Here is a 16,606-nt window from a genome sequence, read left to right on the forward strand (position 1 = left end):
AAGCAGATGGATACAGCTTTGCAGTTCAGTGTCTTCTCTATCCATCTTTCTCTCCAAGAAGTCCATGCAAAATTAGCCTGTGCACATGTTCCAGGCTTTTCAGTATAAGCTCTGTGATGGAAGAGGTGTACAGTACACTCTAATACTTCATTGGCAAAAATAGCTAGGATTCCTAGAGGAAGAGATTGCTAGCTTGATTCTTTTGCAGCTGTTTTTCTGCTCAGCACTGGAAAATGATTCTTCTGCCAAAACTCACAGATCTTTCTCATTCAAACTGTTCTTTCTAGGTATTGTATGATGTACCAGAGCCAAAGGTTCCATCGGTTAATATCCTCCTAATACTCAGTCACAAGACAGTGACTGACATCTGCAATCTAGGTGTTAGGCTGCAGCAGGTGACCAAAACAGAGAAACAGGGAATGAGATGGTAATAAAACAGGATGTAGCATCAGGGCCGGTGCTTCCATTAGGCGACCCTAGGCAGTCGCCTAGGGCGCCAGGATTTGGGGGGCAGCATTTTGTGCGCTCCCTACGGAGCGCATGGGAGCTTCCGGTTCCACTCCAGTCGTGTCGCCGAAGAAGGACCTTCTGCCGACGTGCCACAGAAAACAGCGGCAGGCAATTGAGCAGCTCAATGACTGCCGCTGTTGCCTGGGGCATTTCGGCGGAGGGTCCTTCTTCGGTGGCATGATAGGAGTGGAACCGGAAGCTCCCGCGCGCCCCATGGGGAGCGCACAAAATGCCATCCCCTGAATTCTGCCTAGGGTGCCAGAAACCCTGGCGCCGCTCCTGCATAGCATGAAATCAGAAGTCTTTACTAGCCATTCACTGGACCAGTGGCATACGGATGCATTGATTCCCTCAAGGTCCATCGCGCTAAACAGATGTGATATTTGTTTTCTTTGGTGGCTGAAGTTGTGAATGTTTGTCCTGGAGTGTAGGCTCCATTTTTTTATGTGAGGTCAGAAAAAGAAATGTAATAATATACCATTCCTGGCTCAGGAGAGTAGCTTGCTCAGCGACTCACCTATCACTTTCGCCCATCGCCTCTTGTGCGTCAATGTAGAGCTCCAGTGTTTATTTTGTAACCTGCAGAGGTTAAAAAAAACAACAACACACAATAAAAATGCTCATTAAGACTTGAGTACTTAGATTAGCAACTAATGATGTACTCATGAGTGGGACAATATAGATGTGTCCTTGTGGCATCCTAAGTGTGCTCTTAATTATCTCTAATTGAGACTCTGTCTGCTCTGCATGTGTACAGATGGGTTATATTTTAATAATAATAAACAACTGTATTGTAAGGGACTTTACTAACATCAAACGTTTTCTTAAAAGCAGCGTACTAATTGTTTCTGTCTCCCAGTCGTTAAAGTGTGATACACATTAAATACATTTTTATGGTGGTTTCTGGGTGAAATTCCCCCCTTGATGGGGCATCTGCCCCACGCTAACCCATAAAGGGTTAATAGAGCCCTAGGGAGGCTGCACAACAGGCAGTCAATTGGAGAGGGCTACGAGGAGCAGCCAGTCAGGGCCGGGCAGGCCCATATAAGAAGAGCCATGGGGCAGAGCAGGTCAGGCACTCCCTGGAGGGAGGAGGACTGGCTGCCTTGCAGGTAGAGGGCAGCTAGCACCTTGGACAGAGCAATACGGGGCAGGAGCAGGGGAGCGAGACGGAGCTCTTGGCTGACTGCTGACAGGCTGGGGCCCTGAGACAAGGGCAGAGAAGGTGCTGGGGCTACGGGGAAGTGGCCCAGGGAAATAGACTGCTGGGTTGGAGGGGACATAACATGCGGCTGCCACCTACAGAGTCCCTGGGCTGGGACCCGGAGTAGCAGGCAGGCCTGGGTCCCCCACCCCTCACCCCAACTTCCCACTGAAGAAGTAGCTGGACAGTAGACTATGGTTCTCCTGGAAGGTGGGAGGACAGAGTGTGACAGTGTGTCCTGAAGAGGATGCTGTATCCTTTGGGACAACACACACCTTGGAGCAGAAGTGATGGTGGCGAGACATCACCAGATGAGGGCGGATGGGCGGACTAAGCTAGTTCCCAGTACAGCCAGCAGGAGGCGCCGCAGCGGTGAGTTGAAGCCCATCACACCCCCCTACCAGGGGAAATCATTCTATCCGAAATATAAAGACACAGGCCTGTGAGTCCATAGAGACTATATTCTGTGCCTGGCTTTGCCACTAATTCATTGTAGGATCTTGGGCACATCACTTTGGTGCACTGTGCCTCAGTTTCCCCATTTGCAGTAGTGATGCCCTTGTGAAGGTGTTTGAGATATGTGGATAAAAATGCAGCATAAGCACCAGCTACTGTAATTTTACTTATTTTTTTCTACTTTTTATTATTTTGATAATCAGTGAAGAAATTATGTGCATGCAAAGTTACAGAATTGTCACGGTGCCATTGATGGATTAAGAGTTTTGTGCAAGCATGAAACTGAGCTTGGTCCTTTGCATCCCAATCTGGCAGGGCCTTTTGTCACTTTTAACACACTCACTGGGGTTCACATGATTTGAAGAATGAGCTCCCGTGGGTAGAGGAATGGATTAGTATGATTCAGGACTGAGAGGCAGTGTTCTCTAGTGCAGAGTTTCTCAACCTTTTTTGATACCAGGGACTGGCTTGCTGCCTTCCTAAACTCTGTTAGGAAGATCTCTGGGGCTGGCACCAGTCCACGGACCGGTCGTTGAGAAACACTGCTCTAGTGGATAGGGCACTGGACTGGGAACCAGAAGATGTGTGTGGGGTCTGTTCCCCAGATCTGCCACTCCTTGCTGTGTGACCTTGGGCACATTGCGTCAGCACTCTGAACCTCTGTTTCCTTCCTTCTTTGCCTTTCTTTTCTCTTTGGAACACAAACTCTTTGGAAGAAACACTCCCTTGGTGTGCGTGTGTCTGTGTATGTATGCACGTGCATGTACATACAGTGTCTGGAACAATATGGCCCTCACCCCGCTCCCGTACTCCTGCCCCAGCCCAGTGAAAGTGAGTGAGGGTGGGGGAGAGCAAGCAACAGAGGGAGGGGGGATGGAGTGAGCAGGGCGGAGACTCTGAGAATGGGTGGGGCCTCAGGGAAGGGACGGGCAGGGGTGTTGGGTTTTGTGCGATTAGAAAATTGGCAACCCTGGTTATAGTACAAATATATAACAAATCTGTGGGGGCAGGAGAATGGATCTGGACAATCTGCTTTCTGGGGCAAGCGTTCATGCTCCTAAACCTCAGGTTTTGTCTGTGCTTGAGATCAGCTCTAATGTAGCTGTTGGTGGCAATCAGCTGCTGCAGCTGAGCTGGTGAAGGAGACAAGGAGAGTTGCCATTTGTGTCTGTTGAGTTGACTTCGATCTCAAGCCTAGTTGGTGCAAATTGTGACTCCCATACAGCTAGATCAACTGCTGCCACTGATCGCTGAATCCCAAGTAAGACAGGGTCTTAGTGCATGAAGCTGAATTTTTGAGTGGAGTGCAGTTATACTGAAAACTAGTCTTTGTTTAATATTGCAAAGCCAAAATATAGATCTATTTCAGAACAGCCATTTCCAGTGGAGACATGCCATTTCTTCGCGAAATGGTGATTTAATTGGGGTTTTTCCATTAATGTGTTGCGAGAGAGTGGGGGTTGGAGGGAGGGGGCGACCAAACACTCTGTGTATTGATGCAGTACTTAATATGTGTTCACACAGTGACTGACATCAGCTCCAAAGGAACCCGAATAGGTAAATAAACCAAGCAGCCAAAAAGGCAACATTTACCCAGTCTGCCATTATAGCTCTAGTGGTTAACCTTAACGACGGCAAAGGAGCGATTGTTTTGCTGAGCAGGTTTTCATCAGAATTTTTTTTAATTGACCTAATTAGCTTGTTTTTGCTTCCATCACACTGTCCTTTATCTGCTTCTGTCTGCTCTTGTGAACAAGCAGAATATTGTCATTTTACAGAAATCAGGTTTCTTGTAAATTTCAATACTTTGATCAGAGAGCAAAGCAGGACAACACAAGGCCTGTTTGCATCTCAGATAAACACAATCCCCATGGATGGTGCATCATCCTATGGAGTATTCGGCATGCTAAGTGTTACAGGCCTTGTTCTGAGCCGTCAGGGTCAAAACGTTTTCAAACCAAGCCATTGGAGTTATTTTTAGGCTAAGTTAAATTTTTGGCTTGTCAGTCTTGGCAAGTGTTGCTGCAAAATAAACTGAATTTATAATAAAAAGAAACAACGAATGTATTACATCAAGGGTTTAACTCAAGCCAAGGATTTCAGCTAAGGCTGCAATTCTGTCCTTAATTCAGCCTGGTTGGGCATAAAGAAGATATTGCCAAGGTCACAATCCTGTAACAGTGGACTCCAGTGGGAGGGATGCGATTACAGTCCATGGCTCTGCCCTGCACAACACTTATTCATTTGAGTATCGTTACTCAAATGAGTAAGTGTTCGCGGGATCAGGGCCTGTGAGCAGCAATAGTAGTCAGAACTCTGTTTCCTGGCTTTGTGGATGTAAGCTAAACTTTTAACTTAACTTCAGTGTCACGTTTCTTGATGTGAATTTTCTTGAAATGTGTACAGTATAAATAAGCAGCATGTTAAGTTAAAAAAAGGGAGGCTGGAAAGATGCTGCTTGGTACATCTATTTTGTAAAGGAAATTATTTAAAAACATTGAACAACAAATGTATATCTTAAACACCGCACCCCACCCCGCCAAAACCCCCTTGTAATTGGAGCAGATGATACGGCAGTTTGTTTTCCAGTCCTTAATTTTTAAAGGGTTTTTTTCTTATGATTACTGTTGCTTTTGACATTGATTTTTATTTCAAACTTGACAAATAAGAGGAATAAAATTAGATCTGTGGTCATCAGCTAGTTTGTTGGTTTCTGACCAGAGTTTCTCTGCTGTTGATTATTCTTGTTTCTCATAAATTAGGACAACTGACTCTGCTTTTCATTCTCGGTGGCACAAAGGAGGAATTATTGATTGGCTATGCTAATATTGCTGAAAAGATTTCAGGAACAGCTTTCATCTTGGAATAGTGACGCAAACATTAGCAAAAATGACTGCTTGCTGTATAAAGATTGGTTTCTCATGGCACTTCTATTTAAACACAGATGTATCATTTACTTCAGAATAGATGCATTAATCAGTAAATAGCAAGCACAATGGATCATGAGATAGGTTTGAATCCAGGATCTTTAGCATCACAGCACACATCTCTACTACATGAGCTAAAGGAGAAACCCCATTAACAGTAGCAGTAGTAGGCCATTACCCTCTAAGGGACCAGCCACTGGAGAGAAGACAGAGAGAGACATGCTCGCTCTCTCTTCACTAGTATATTGCACAAGATTTGAAAGGAGCACGCATAAAAGGCATTTAAAGATGTAGGGTGAGGTTTTCAGAAGGACTCAGTGTTGGTTTAACTCTGCTCCCTTTGAAGTCAATGGGAGTTTTATCACTGCCTGCAGTTGGGGCAGGGCTATGCCAGTGTTGAGTTCTTTTGAAAATCCCACCCTTAGAGCCAGTGGGAGTCGTGAGTGATTGTCATCTTGCAGGATCTGACCCTTTGAGAGTATCTGGTTTGTTAAGCCATACAAAGCTGAGTAAGTGTGTCCCAGAATCATAGATATGTTTGAGGACTCTTCCAGCTCTAAGGTCATTTAGTCCAGCCCCCCACACTGAGACAAGACCATGTAAACCTAGACCATCCCTGTTAGGCATTTGCCTAACCTGTTCTTAGAAACCTCCAGTAACGGGGATTCCATAGCCCCCCTTGGAAGCCTATTCCAGTGGTTAACTATCTTTATAGCTAGAAAGCTTTTCCTAATATCTAACCTAAATCTCCCTTGCTGCAAACTGAGCCCTTACTTCTTGTCCTGCTTTCGTTGGACATGCAGACTAATTGATCACCGTCCTCTTTATAACAGCCCTTAACCATACTGGAAGACTGTTATCGGGTCTTTCTCTCTCCTCCCCTCCCCCAGTCTTCTTTTCTCAAGACTAAACATGCCCAGTTTTTAAAACGTTCTTCATAGGTTTTCTAAACCTTTGATAATTTTTGCTGCAGTCCCTTGGACTCTCTCCAATTTATCCATATCTTTGTTAAAGGGTGGTGCCCAGCACTGGACGCTGTACTCCAGCTGAGGCCTCACCAGTGCCATGTAGATCAGGACAGTTACTTTCCATGTCTTATGTATGACACTCCTGTTAATAGACCCCAGAGTAATAATATCCTTTTGCTCAAATGCATCACATTGTGTCTCTAATATCCTGGGAGCAACACAGCTATAATAACACTGCATCACATTGTTGACTCATATTCAATTTGTGATCCACTGTACCTGTATACCCAAATCCTTATCAGCAGTACTACTGCATAGCCAGTTATTTCCCATTTTGTAGTTGTGCATTTGATTTTTCCTTCCTAAGTGTAGTACTTTTCACTTGTCTTTACTGAATTTCATCTAGTTGATTTCAGACGAATACTTCTTTTTGGCAAGGTTGTTTTGAATTTTAATCCTTTTCTCTAAAGTTCTAGCAACCCCTTCCAGCTTGGTGTCATCTGCAGATTTTATAAGCACACTTTTCATTCCGTTATCTACTCTGAAATCCGTTATCTAAGTCATTAAGGAAAATATCAACTAGTACCGGACCCAGAACAGACCCCTGTGGGACCCTACTAGATACATTCTCCCAGTTTGACAGTGAACTACTCTGAATATGGTCTTTCAACCAGTTGTCCACCCACCGTATAGTAATTTCACTTAAACTACATTTCCCTCATTTGTTTATGAAAATGTCATGTGGGATATGTCAAAAGCATTACTAAAATCAAGATATATCACATCTACGGCGTCTCCACTAGGCCCGTATCCCTGTAAAAGTATGAAATTAGATTGGCTTGGCATGACTTATTCTCTAAAATCCTTGTGGCTATTATATACCACCCTGTTATCCTCTAGGTGCTTACAAATTGATTGTTTCATAATTTCATAGAATCATAGATTATTAGGGTTGGAAGGAACCTCAGGAGATCATCTAGTCCAACCCCTGCTCAAAGCAGGACCAATCCCCAAATGGCCCCCTCAAGGATTGAACTCACAACCCTGAGTTGTTCCAGTATCTTTTCAGGTAAAGAGTTGGGCTGACTGGTCTGTTGTTCCCCGGGTCCCCTTTGTTCCTCTTTTGAAAGACAGATACTCGGTTTGCCCTTCTCCAGTCTTCTGGGACCTCATCCATCCTCCATGAGTTCTCAAAGATAATTGCGAACAGTTCAGAAATTGCTTCAACTAGTTTCTTAAGCACCCTAAGATGAATTTCATCAGGTCCCGATGACCTGAATACATGTAATTTATCTAAATATTCTTTAATTTGTTCTTCCTACTTTGACTAGCGTTCCTTCCCCTGATGTTTAATATTAATTGTGTTTTGTGTGCCTGGTTACAATTTAGCTTTTTAGTGAATACAGGCAAAATAGACATTAAGCACCTCGGCTTTCTTCATGTTGTCTGTTATTACCTCTCCGTCCCTGCTAAGTACAGGACCTGCGCTTCCTTTGCCTTTCTCTTGATCCTAATGTATTTAAAGAACCTCCCCTTATTGTCTTTTATGTCCCTTCCTAGATGTACTCATTTGTGCCTTATCCTTTCTGCTTTTATTCCTACTTGCTTGTGTTACTCTCTTGTACTTCTCCTTAGCAATTTGTCCATTCTTTCCTCTTTTTGTAGGATTCCTTTTTTTATTGTCAGGTAATCAATATAGCTCCATCTTTAGCCTCTTACTAGTCTTCCTATCTTTTCTTTGCATCGGGATAGTTTGCTGTTGCTCCTTTAACATCTCTTTGAGAAACTGCCAGCTTTCCTGAACTTCTTTTTCCATTAGATTTTCTTCTCATGGGACTTTCGGTAGCAGCTCTTTTAGTTAAAGTCTGCACTTTTGAAGTCCATTGTCCTTATTCTGCTGCTCTTACTCCTTCCTTTACATAGATTCATGAAAGCTGTTATTTCATGATCACTTTCACCCAAACTGCCTTCCACTTCAGATTTGCAACCAATTCCTCTGTTGGTCAGAATCAAGTCTAAAATGATTTTCCTGCTGCCTGTTTCCTCCACCTTGTGAAACACAAGGTTATTCCCAATACATTCCAAAGAACTTACTGGAAATTTTGTATTTTGTTGTATTTCTTTTCTAACAGATGTCTGGGTAGTTAGAGTCCCCCACTACTACCAGATCATTTGTTTTGGGAATTTCTGTGTGTGTCATTGAGTGTAGAAAGCCACGAGGCAAGTATCTGGAAGGGATTGTCTCTCAAATTGGTTTAAGTGTTTAATTTTTTTTAAATAACCCACTTTTAAAAACATAGATTAATAACTTAAGAGAATGGGTGGCCTGGATTTTAGCAGTGCTAGAAAGAAAGCTAATTAACCACCCTTAAGATACGGCCTTTTCTACCCACCCATACATCTAAAACTCTCATCCAGGCTCTCAACATGTTGTATCTCGAATACTGCAACATCCTATTCTCTGGCCTTGACAAATGCAATCTCGCCCCGCTTATATCTATGGCGACTGCTGCTGCAAAGATCATCCTCCTAGCCCATCGCTTTGCCATGTTACCCCCTCTTTTCCCTCCCCCATTTCTCTATTGAATCAGATATAAGCTGCTTGTCAACCTATCATCTCTGATTCAGCAGTGAGATGTCAATCCCCATCTCTGATCAGCCCATGATGCCAGCATCCCTTGCCCATTTGTTAAATTTTTAAACAAGCACCTTCATGCTTACTCCTATGCTGCCCCTCACCCTTGGGAGGAGCTTCCTGTAAACATCTATAAAGCTACTTGTCCTTCAAATTCTTCTTTAAAAGTCTCTCCTTTGCTCTGTTGTCTACAAAAAACTTGACAACAGTTAGACTGCCGGTGTGCTGAGATCACTGTGTATCCTGCTGACCAGTGTTGCCTCATTGATTCCCTGTACTCCCCCGTCTCTCTGTAGCCATCTGTTGATTCTTCTCTTCTGCTTAGATTGTAAACTCTTTGGGGGCAGAGATTATTTTTTATTTTTGTTTGTACAGCACCTAATACAGTGGACTTCTAGTCCATTACTGGGGTGCCTAGATGCTGTGGCAGTACAAATAATATTTAAAATAAAAGGCAGCCTACATTATATGGAGAAATTGCAGGATAGTAATATCAGGTACTGTATTGAAATACCCCAAATCACCAGTTACTTTTGAAAATTCTTGTCAGTATATTTGGAATTTTGTCACTTCTTTGTTTAAAAAAATAAGGTTGTATTTTAAAAACTCCTAATTGGGGAGTGGTAGCAAATGGGTTATTGTAACCCTCACTGCTTAGGAATTTTATTAAAGCTGCTGGGCAGGGATTTGCAAACACTTTCCTAGTGCGGACCACATCTTAATAGAATGGGTGTCTAAAGTACACTTACTTCTTCTATATCCTCTCGCATGGACCCCACCTCCTTCCGTCGATAATCCCATACCATCGCTGCAGCATCTATAGCAATTGTATTCATGGGACAATGATAATAGGTTGTTTTTTTAAAAAAGCTTCTTTTAATGGAGCTGGAAACATAGAGCGCCACTGGCTTGCCATGTGAGCAGTCACCTAGAGGCCTACCACAATCTGGGAATCTCTGTACTAATGGAAGGTCTTAAATCAACACTGATGCAAAATGGAAGAGGTACCAAACACAGAAGCCCAACTGCAAAGGGAGATGAAAGTATTTTTTTTTGTGAGGGGGAGATGTTACATCCAGCAAGATGAGTTATTTCCAATTAATGTAAAGTCATATACTCTGAGAGAAAGGGAGTAGATAGCACAGATGCAAATGTGAGGGGGTGGGGCAGCTATCTAGAAATCAGAGAAACCAGAGGATGCTAAAGGAGTAACTGAAAATCACCTAACTGTGTGTCAGACTGCCAAAAAAAAAATAAAAAAAATCAGTTCTCCCCTGTATATAGAGTGCTCTCATAACAACAAGGCTGGTGATGCTCCCGTGCACAGAGCCCTAAGAAGATCATATCTGGAGTATTGGGTGCTATGCTGACCCTTATTGTTTGAGGGTATTGGGGAAAAAACAGAGAAGGCCAATGGAAATGATACAAGAACCAGATTTAAAAGTTATGGGGGCAGGGGAAACTGAGGGCGCTCAGGCCATATCATATAGAAGAAAAGAGATATGTGGTAAGGGTGAGGGCTTGTGTGAGAGAAATACCATGGAGGTGGCAATACACATGGTCTCTTTTCTCCACTTGTGGTGCTTTCTACGTAAGCTTCCTTTACAAGTTGGTGGGACAAGGCTTAAACTGAAGAAGGTACCGTGTTCTGGTGGGAGATTAGGGAGAAGATGTTTAACGTTAAGAGCAGTTGGCTGCTGGACTAGTTTACTATTCAGTGGTCACCGGATTCCTGCTGTCTGGCATTCCTGTGTCTGAATCATTCATTACCTGGTTGTAAGCTGCTCCCCCTGTCAGGTTCCTGATTCGTGTTTCTCTTTCCTGTACAGGTGCAAAGTAGCTCAACATGAGTGGCCTTGGGGACAGTTCAACAGACCCTGCTAACCCTGATTCCCGGAAGAGGAAGGGGTCGCCATGTGATACGTTGGCCCAGAGGTACGTGCTCTGTTCCAAATCCATTTCTCCCACGTGGCTACTTTGTCATTCTAACCACATCGTTCTGTCCCGTCTGCTTGAGCAGATGGAGCAGGTTTCATCTACTCATAAATGTTCACACTTCCCACCAGAACTCAGCTCTACTTTTATCAGTGACTGTGGTGGAAGAGGGAACATGATGGAAATATAACTTCCCATCTGCTCTTCTTGCTTTTAGGTGGCAACTGATGATAGAGGCTCATTATCAAAGTTAATTGATTGATTTATAAATTGAGAGCACTTGGTGGTGGCATGGGGAGATATCGAGAGGGCTTTCTTGGTATGAGTTAGGGATGGTTGCATTACTTGTGAATGTCAAAGCTGTGTGTGAGTTCTTCAGGTCAGCCCAAGGCTTATGCCTCCCTACAGGGTGCCCAAGCAACGCATATTTCTGTCAGGTTCCAAAGACCTTGGTGATGAGATTCTTTTACACCATGGTACATTCAGGAGACACGTTAGTCTAAATTATAGTCATTTCCATGTGATTGTCCAAACAGCCCTAATGGCAGATTCCTTTCATAATTCAGCTTGCCCTAGAAATCTACTCTGTGTGGCTTTCCCAGTAATTTTTCCATTATGCTGCCAGTTGGTTAAGGGTAAGCAAATCTTACATGTATTTCATCCTGATTTATGTAGCTGTGAGCATTGTAGCTAAAATGACTGTCATGCTGTGTGGCCCTTGGTGGCACTGGTGTGAATCTGTCAAGTCTGGCTGTTTCCTTTTTGGTGCACCCTATGTTAGGAAAGAGTTTTTTGCATTTTAGTGCCACGGTTAAGTGTGTGCCACTGCTACCTATCAAGCTGTTTTGCTCAAGTGCAGAGACAATGCTCAGCGTTTGCTTTCTGTCAGTTTTGCACATGTATGGACATTTTGTGTTTGACTGAAGTTGTGAAGTTTCTAGACTGTAAATGTAAGTGGCAGTAAGTTAATAATCTAGTAAAGAGTTTAAGATGATTCTGTTTATTAACTTCAGATATTTCTACTCAACTTTTCAGTGACTGCCTCTCCCCTCCTCTAGCAGTGAATCTTCTACAGAATTTCCAGGTCTTCCAGCAGTGCCTAATTACAATGGTGACTTGGGTTCATAGCCTAACTATGCCATCAAGTTAAAAAAATCAAACAATACAGCTGGTGTAAACTGCAGTAATTCTATAAGAAACACTTTTCTGGTAGCACTTATTTCCATCCCTAGCAAAGACTTTATGGTACTGGTGAGACATTTGCCATTTCTGCCATTGTGTAAGAGAGCAGGTCTTTGAATCAAAACCCTGAGTCTGCCTTAGAGCCCAATCCCATTAATTCTAGTGTTTCAAGTGGATCCAGATCATTCCTTTAGAAATGAACACCCTTAGTCCCTCAAGCACAGTCCATGTCTAGTGTCTGTGGAGCGAAGAAGGCCTGTATGCCTGTTCTTGAAGGCTCCATTGCCTGAATAAATAAGAATGTGCTTTCTTATGTTTATTATAACTCCTTTCTTTATTAAGAAACCTGGCTCACAGCCCAATAGTAAAGTCCTTAAACCAGCCATGCATTTATTTTCTAACTAAAAAAAACTAGGCGTCCTTGTGGCACCTTTTGCTGATACAGACTAACATGGCTACAACTGAAATTGGTCTTTTCTCACTAACTTTCTCATTCTCCACTCTTGTAGCGATCACTCCCTCAGAAACCTTACTATACAGATACAGAAAATCCTTAAGAATATTCAGAGTAAGAGCAGGCTAGGACAGTAGAATGGATTTTACAGCTCCTTTCACACATAAGTAGGGGTCTACCAAATTCGTGACCGTGAAAATCGCATCATGGACTGTGAAAAATGGTCTCACCCTTGAAATATGGTCTCCGGCTGCCCAGCTGTGAAGGCAGAGCAGAGAGCGATGGCTGCTGTCTAGGCACCTAGCTCTGAACGCAGTGCTTCTGCAGCACAGAAGTAAGGGTGGCAATACCATGGCGCCCTTACTTCTCTGCAGCTGCTGACAGCAGTACTGCCTCTCTCTGTCCGCCCAGCTCTGAAGGCAGAGTAGAGAGCAGTGGCTGCTGGCTGGGCACCCAGGTCTGAAGGCAGAACTACAGCCAACAGCTGCAGAGAAATAATGGTAGCACGGTATTGCCAACCTTCTGTGCTGCTGGTGGTGGTGGTGCTGCCTTGAGAGCTGGACACCTAGGCAGCAGCTGCCACTCTCCCGCCTCCCAGCTTCAGGCAACGCTGCCACCAGCAACAGCACAGAAGTAAGGGTGGCAATACTGCAACTCCCTAATAGGCTTGCAACCCCCTTTTGGGTCCGGGCCCCTAGTTTGAGAAATGCTGCGAAGAAATCACACATTTTTCATGGGTCAGTCACAGCATAAATAGGAAATTTCACAGATGTGTAACACATCTGAAAAATTTGCTATTTATGCCGTGACCAACCTGCAAAAATTGTGTGATTTCTCTGCATTTTAAGGAGACCCCTACACGTAGGGTCTTATGCAGAGTGCTTACTGGGATACCTGTAAGCAAACATGGCAGCTATTAGGAGCTTTCTCACAGATTTAGACTCTGGAATGTGTTTCCCTGGGAGAGGGAATGTTGGCCGGTGCCCCGGCATTATATCCTACTCTCTTCAGAAAGTGCTAATGAGATTTTTAACTTCCACCGGTGACTGGCAGAGACAACTTCCTGCTCCACATCTTGTTCAAAGGCTGGAGTATCGCATGCTACGGAGCTACTTGAATTTCAGAATTCCTGTGTAAAAGCCTGGACGGTTTCACAGTTACTGTGATGATACTCCAGAGACATAAAGAACAGCCCACTGCTATAATATTCTCCTGATGCTTTTATGTAGGGAAAATTGGCCTATTCTCCCTCCCACAACTTGAAAGTTGCCACAGCAACAGTGGCATTAAGGGTTTTTTTCACCAAATGAGTTCACCCACAACAAGTAGCTTTTCTGCTTTTTCCCTTTTGATTTGCAAAGAGGGGAGGAAATTAATTTGACCTTAACTGAAATACCTATTCGACTCTATTGAGACATTTACCTGCCCTTCAATAAGCAAAAAGGACCCACCTGTGTGTGAGTCTGAATGTTTTGCAAAATGACTCACTGCAGTGAACTTGGTTGCTGCTCAGTATTCATCTGCATGGCTCAGTGTGGTATGTGGGGTGTTTCTGTGACTTGCTTATAAAGTGATCGACTAGATTTGCTTTAGTTGTTTTTGCAAACAGATTGATTGCAGTTTTTCTTCTTTTTTTTCTTTAATTCATACTTTTACCTTTTAACTTATGAAATCTCAGACCTTTGGCATTGTGCCTCATATTTCTCTTTGGTGACTTAAAAAAAAAATCTATTGGCCTCTTGACAGAATGATCTGTTGAGTAGTTACTGTATGTTAATAGGTTTCAGAGTGGTAGCCGTGTTAGTCTGTATCAGCAAAAAGAACAGGAGTACTTGTGGCACCTTAGAGACTAACAAATTTATTTGGGCATAAGCTTTTGGGGGCTAAAACCCACTTGATGAAGCCTACGAAAGCTTATGCCCAAATAAATTTGTTAGGGTATGGCTACACTTGAGAGTTACAGTGCTGGTCGTCCAGCTGTGCAGGGACAGCGCTGGTGTGTGGCCACACTCACAGCTACCAGCGCTGCAGTGTGGCCACATTTGCAGCATTTGCAGCGCTGTTGGGAGTGATGCATTATGGGCAGTTATCCCAGCGTTCAAGTGGCAGCAACGTGCTTTTCAAAAGAGGGGGGTGGGGTGGAGTGGAGTGTGACAGGGAGCGGGAGAGAGAGAGAGAGTGGATTTTTGGAGCCGACACTGTGTATCGGCTCCCTGCCTTGCAAAATCAGAAACTTTTCCCGACCTCTAACTCTTTAACTGCAAACAGCCTGCAGACCAGATAAACAGCTGCCGACTCCCTTTCTCGCTGCTGTTTCTCTCATCAAGCAAAAAGCAAACACTCAACCCCTGTGAATCAGGCAGGCAGGGGGATATCTCATTTGATTGTTCACAGACTGATCACAGCAAACAGGAGCTGTGTTTGTTTTTTTAGATAAGCAGCTCCTGGAGCCCGAGCCCCGCGTTCACAACAAAACAAAGAGAGGCTGCATAACAAAACAAAGGGAATAATTTAGTTTAAAGCATTCTGGGATATCTCCTAATACCCTGGAGGCCAATAACAGTGCTGGTGTGTGGCCACACTTTACGAGCAGCGCTGTAGCAACAGCGCTGCACTCGTTATACCTGGGCAAACCCAGGTGTACAGCCAGCGCTGCAGCCAGGGAGTTGCAGCGCTGGATGTGCCCTGCAGGTGTGGACAGTTACTAATTGCAGCGCTGGAAAGCCTCCACCAGCGCTGCAACTCTCAAGTGTAGCCATACCCTAAGGTCTGGTCTACACTGGGGTGGGGGGGTCGAACTAAGGTACGCAAGTTCAGCTACGCGAATAGCGTAGCTGAACTCGAAGTACCTTAGTTCGAACTACTCACCCGTCCAGACGCCGCGGGATCGAAGTCCGCGGCTCCCCTGTCGACTCCGCCACCGCCGTTCGCGGTGGTGGAGTTCCGGAGTCGACAGGAGCGCGTTCGGAGTTCGATATATTGCGTCTAGATGAGATGCGATATATCGAACTCCGAGAAGTCGAACGCTACCCGCCGACCCGGGCGGGTAGTATAGACGTAGCCTTAGTCTCTAAGGTGCCACAAGTACTCCTGTTCTGTTTGTATGTTAATAGAACATTTCCTTTGAAATGCATGTGGGGGTGGGGAGATCACACTTTTCAGATAGATGTTCTCTTTCCCGTACCTCTAGGCCCCTGCCAAGTGCATTAGATCCCTGGAGCTAATGTAATTGGGCACAGTTTAGTCCTTCCCTTGATGTAAGTGGGTCACTTCCTAGAGCACAAGTTACTTCAGATGTCACTGATACCGGTTACAAAAAGAGGATAAGATGGTAGCTTGGACAGACCCAACCATTTTTGCAGAAGGTGGAACTCAAACTAGCCACGAGCCTGTTCACATTAACATTTAACTATTTGCTTGGATATGATACAGCTGCCACTTTGTGGTCAGCTGCCTGCTGGGAGAATGAATGTAACTATACACACTCCTGAATTAGCAGCCAATCATGATCGGATCCTGTAAAAGTTATTGGACAGTGCTGCCTGTCTCCCTGAAAAGGCCTAGCAGTCACTTGTTACCTGTCACTTAACAGGCAGCCTGACTTAATCTAAGCTACCTAGATTTGGCAAGCCAGACCAGAAATGTTATTCCTTTCCTCCACTCTGTGGAGTTGCCCATGGTCAGATAGTTGATTTTTTTTTTTTCAAAATACAGATTCTTCTGGGAGACCAGCTGGCTGCTGATCTGCTGTATCAGCTGATCAGAAAGTTAACTCTCTCGCTTCTCAACCCTATGTGCAGTGGTTTGGAGAAGGAGAAAGGACAACAAAGTGTAGGAAGGTGAACCTCAGTCTAATGAAGGCACCAGGGAAGAACCAGAGTTCCAGAACGGTGAGGGGCATGATGGTCCATCTAGGACTGTGTGCAACTGTTAGTTGTTTACAGAGCATCCAAGCCACCGTGAAGAGGACAGTGCATATCTGTCAGGGCTAGCAGAAAAAAATTAATAATATTGCTTGAATACGAAAAAGGAACAAATCTGTAAACCCCAGAACATCTGTGCAGTGTGTGCATAGAGTTTCCTATGGGTATATGAGTGTGGGTGTGTACTAGGCTGGATATTTGGGACTGGAATAATCTCTAAGCAGTAGCTGCAGACATATCAGAGTGCTGCTAGCTGTACACTGGTCGTAAGCATTTTGTACGTGTCCACTTTTAACAGAGTGACTACCACATACAGAAGATGAAACTGATCACTTTCTGCAGCCTTTAGCTTGTTCCTCTGCACAACCTTCTGCACTTGCCGGACAGAACTTGACTGCATGCTCAGATAATT

At 44.2% G+C, this 16,606-nt stretch overlaps 1 protein-coding gene across 12 annotated transcripts in view; it reads left to right on the top strand.

Annotated features, from left to right (window-relative positions):
• NCOA1 (nuclear receptor coactivator 1) overlaps positions 1-16,606 on the top strand; it is a 334,422-nt gene that overhangs the window by 198,953 nt on the left and 118,863 nt on the right. For all 12 annotated transcript variants that reach the window (XM_039530434.1, XM_039530433.1, XM_039530438.1 and 9 more), the window contains one exon: positions 10,530-10,635. In XM_039530434.1, the coding sequence (XP_039386368.1) occupies positions 10,547-10,635 (89 nt within the window). In that variant the 5' untranslated portion in view covers positions 10,530-10,546. The remainder of the gene's footprint in view (positions 1-10,529; positions 10,636-16,606) is intronic.

The sequence above is a fragment of the Mauremys reevesii genome, linkage group 3 (assembly GCF_016161935.1).
Source record: "Mauremys reevesii isolate NIE-2019 linkage group 3, ASM1616193v1, whole genome shotgun sequence".
In the NCBI taxonomy this organism is placed as follows: Eukaryota; Metazoa; Chordata; order Testudines; family Geoemydidae; genus Mauremys; species Mauremys reevesii.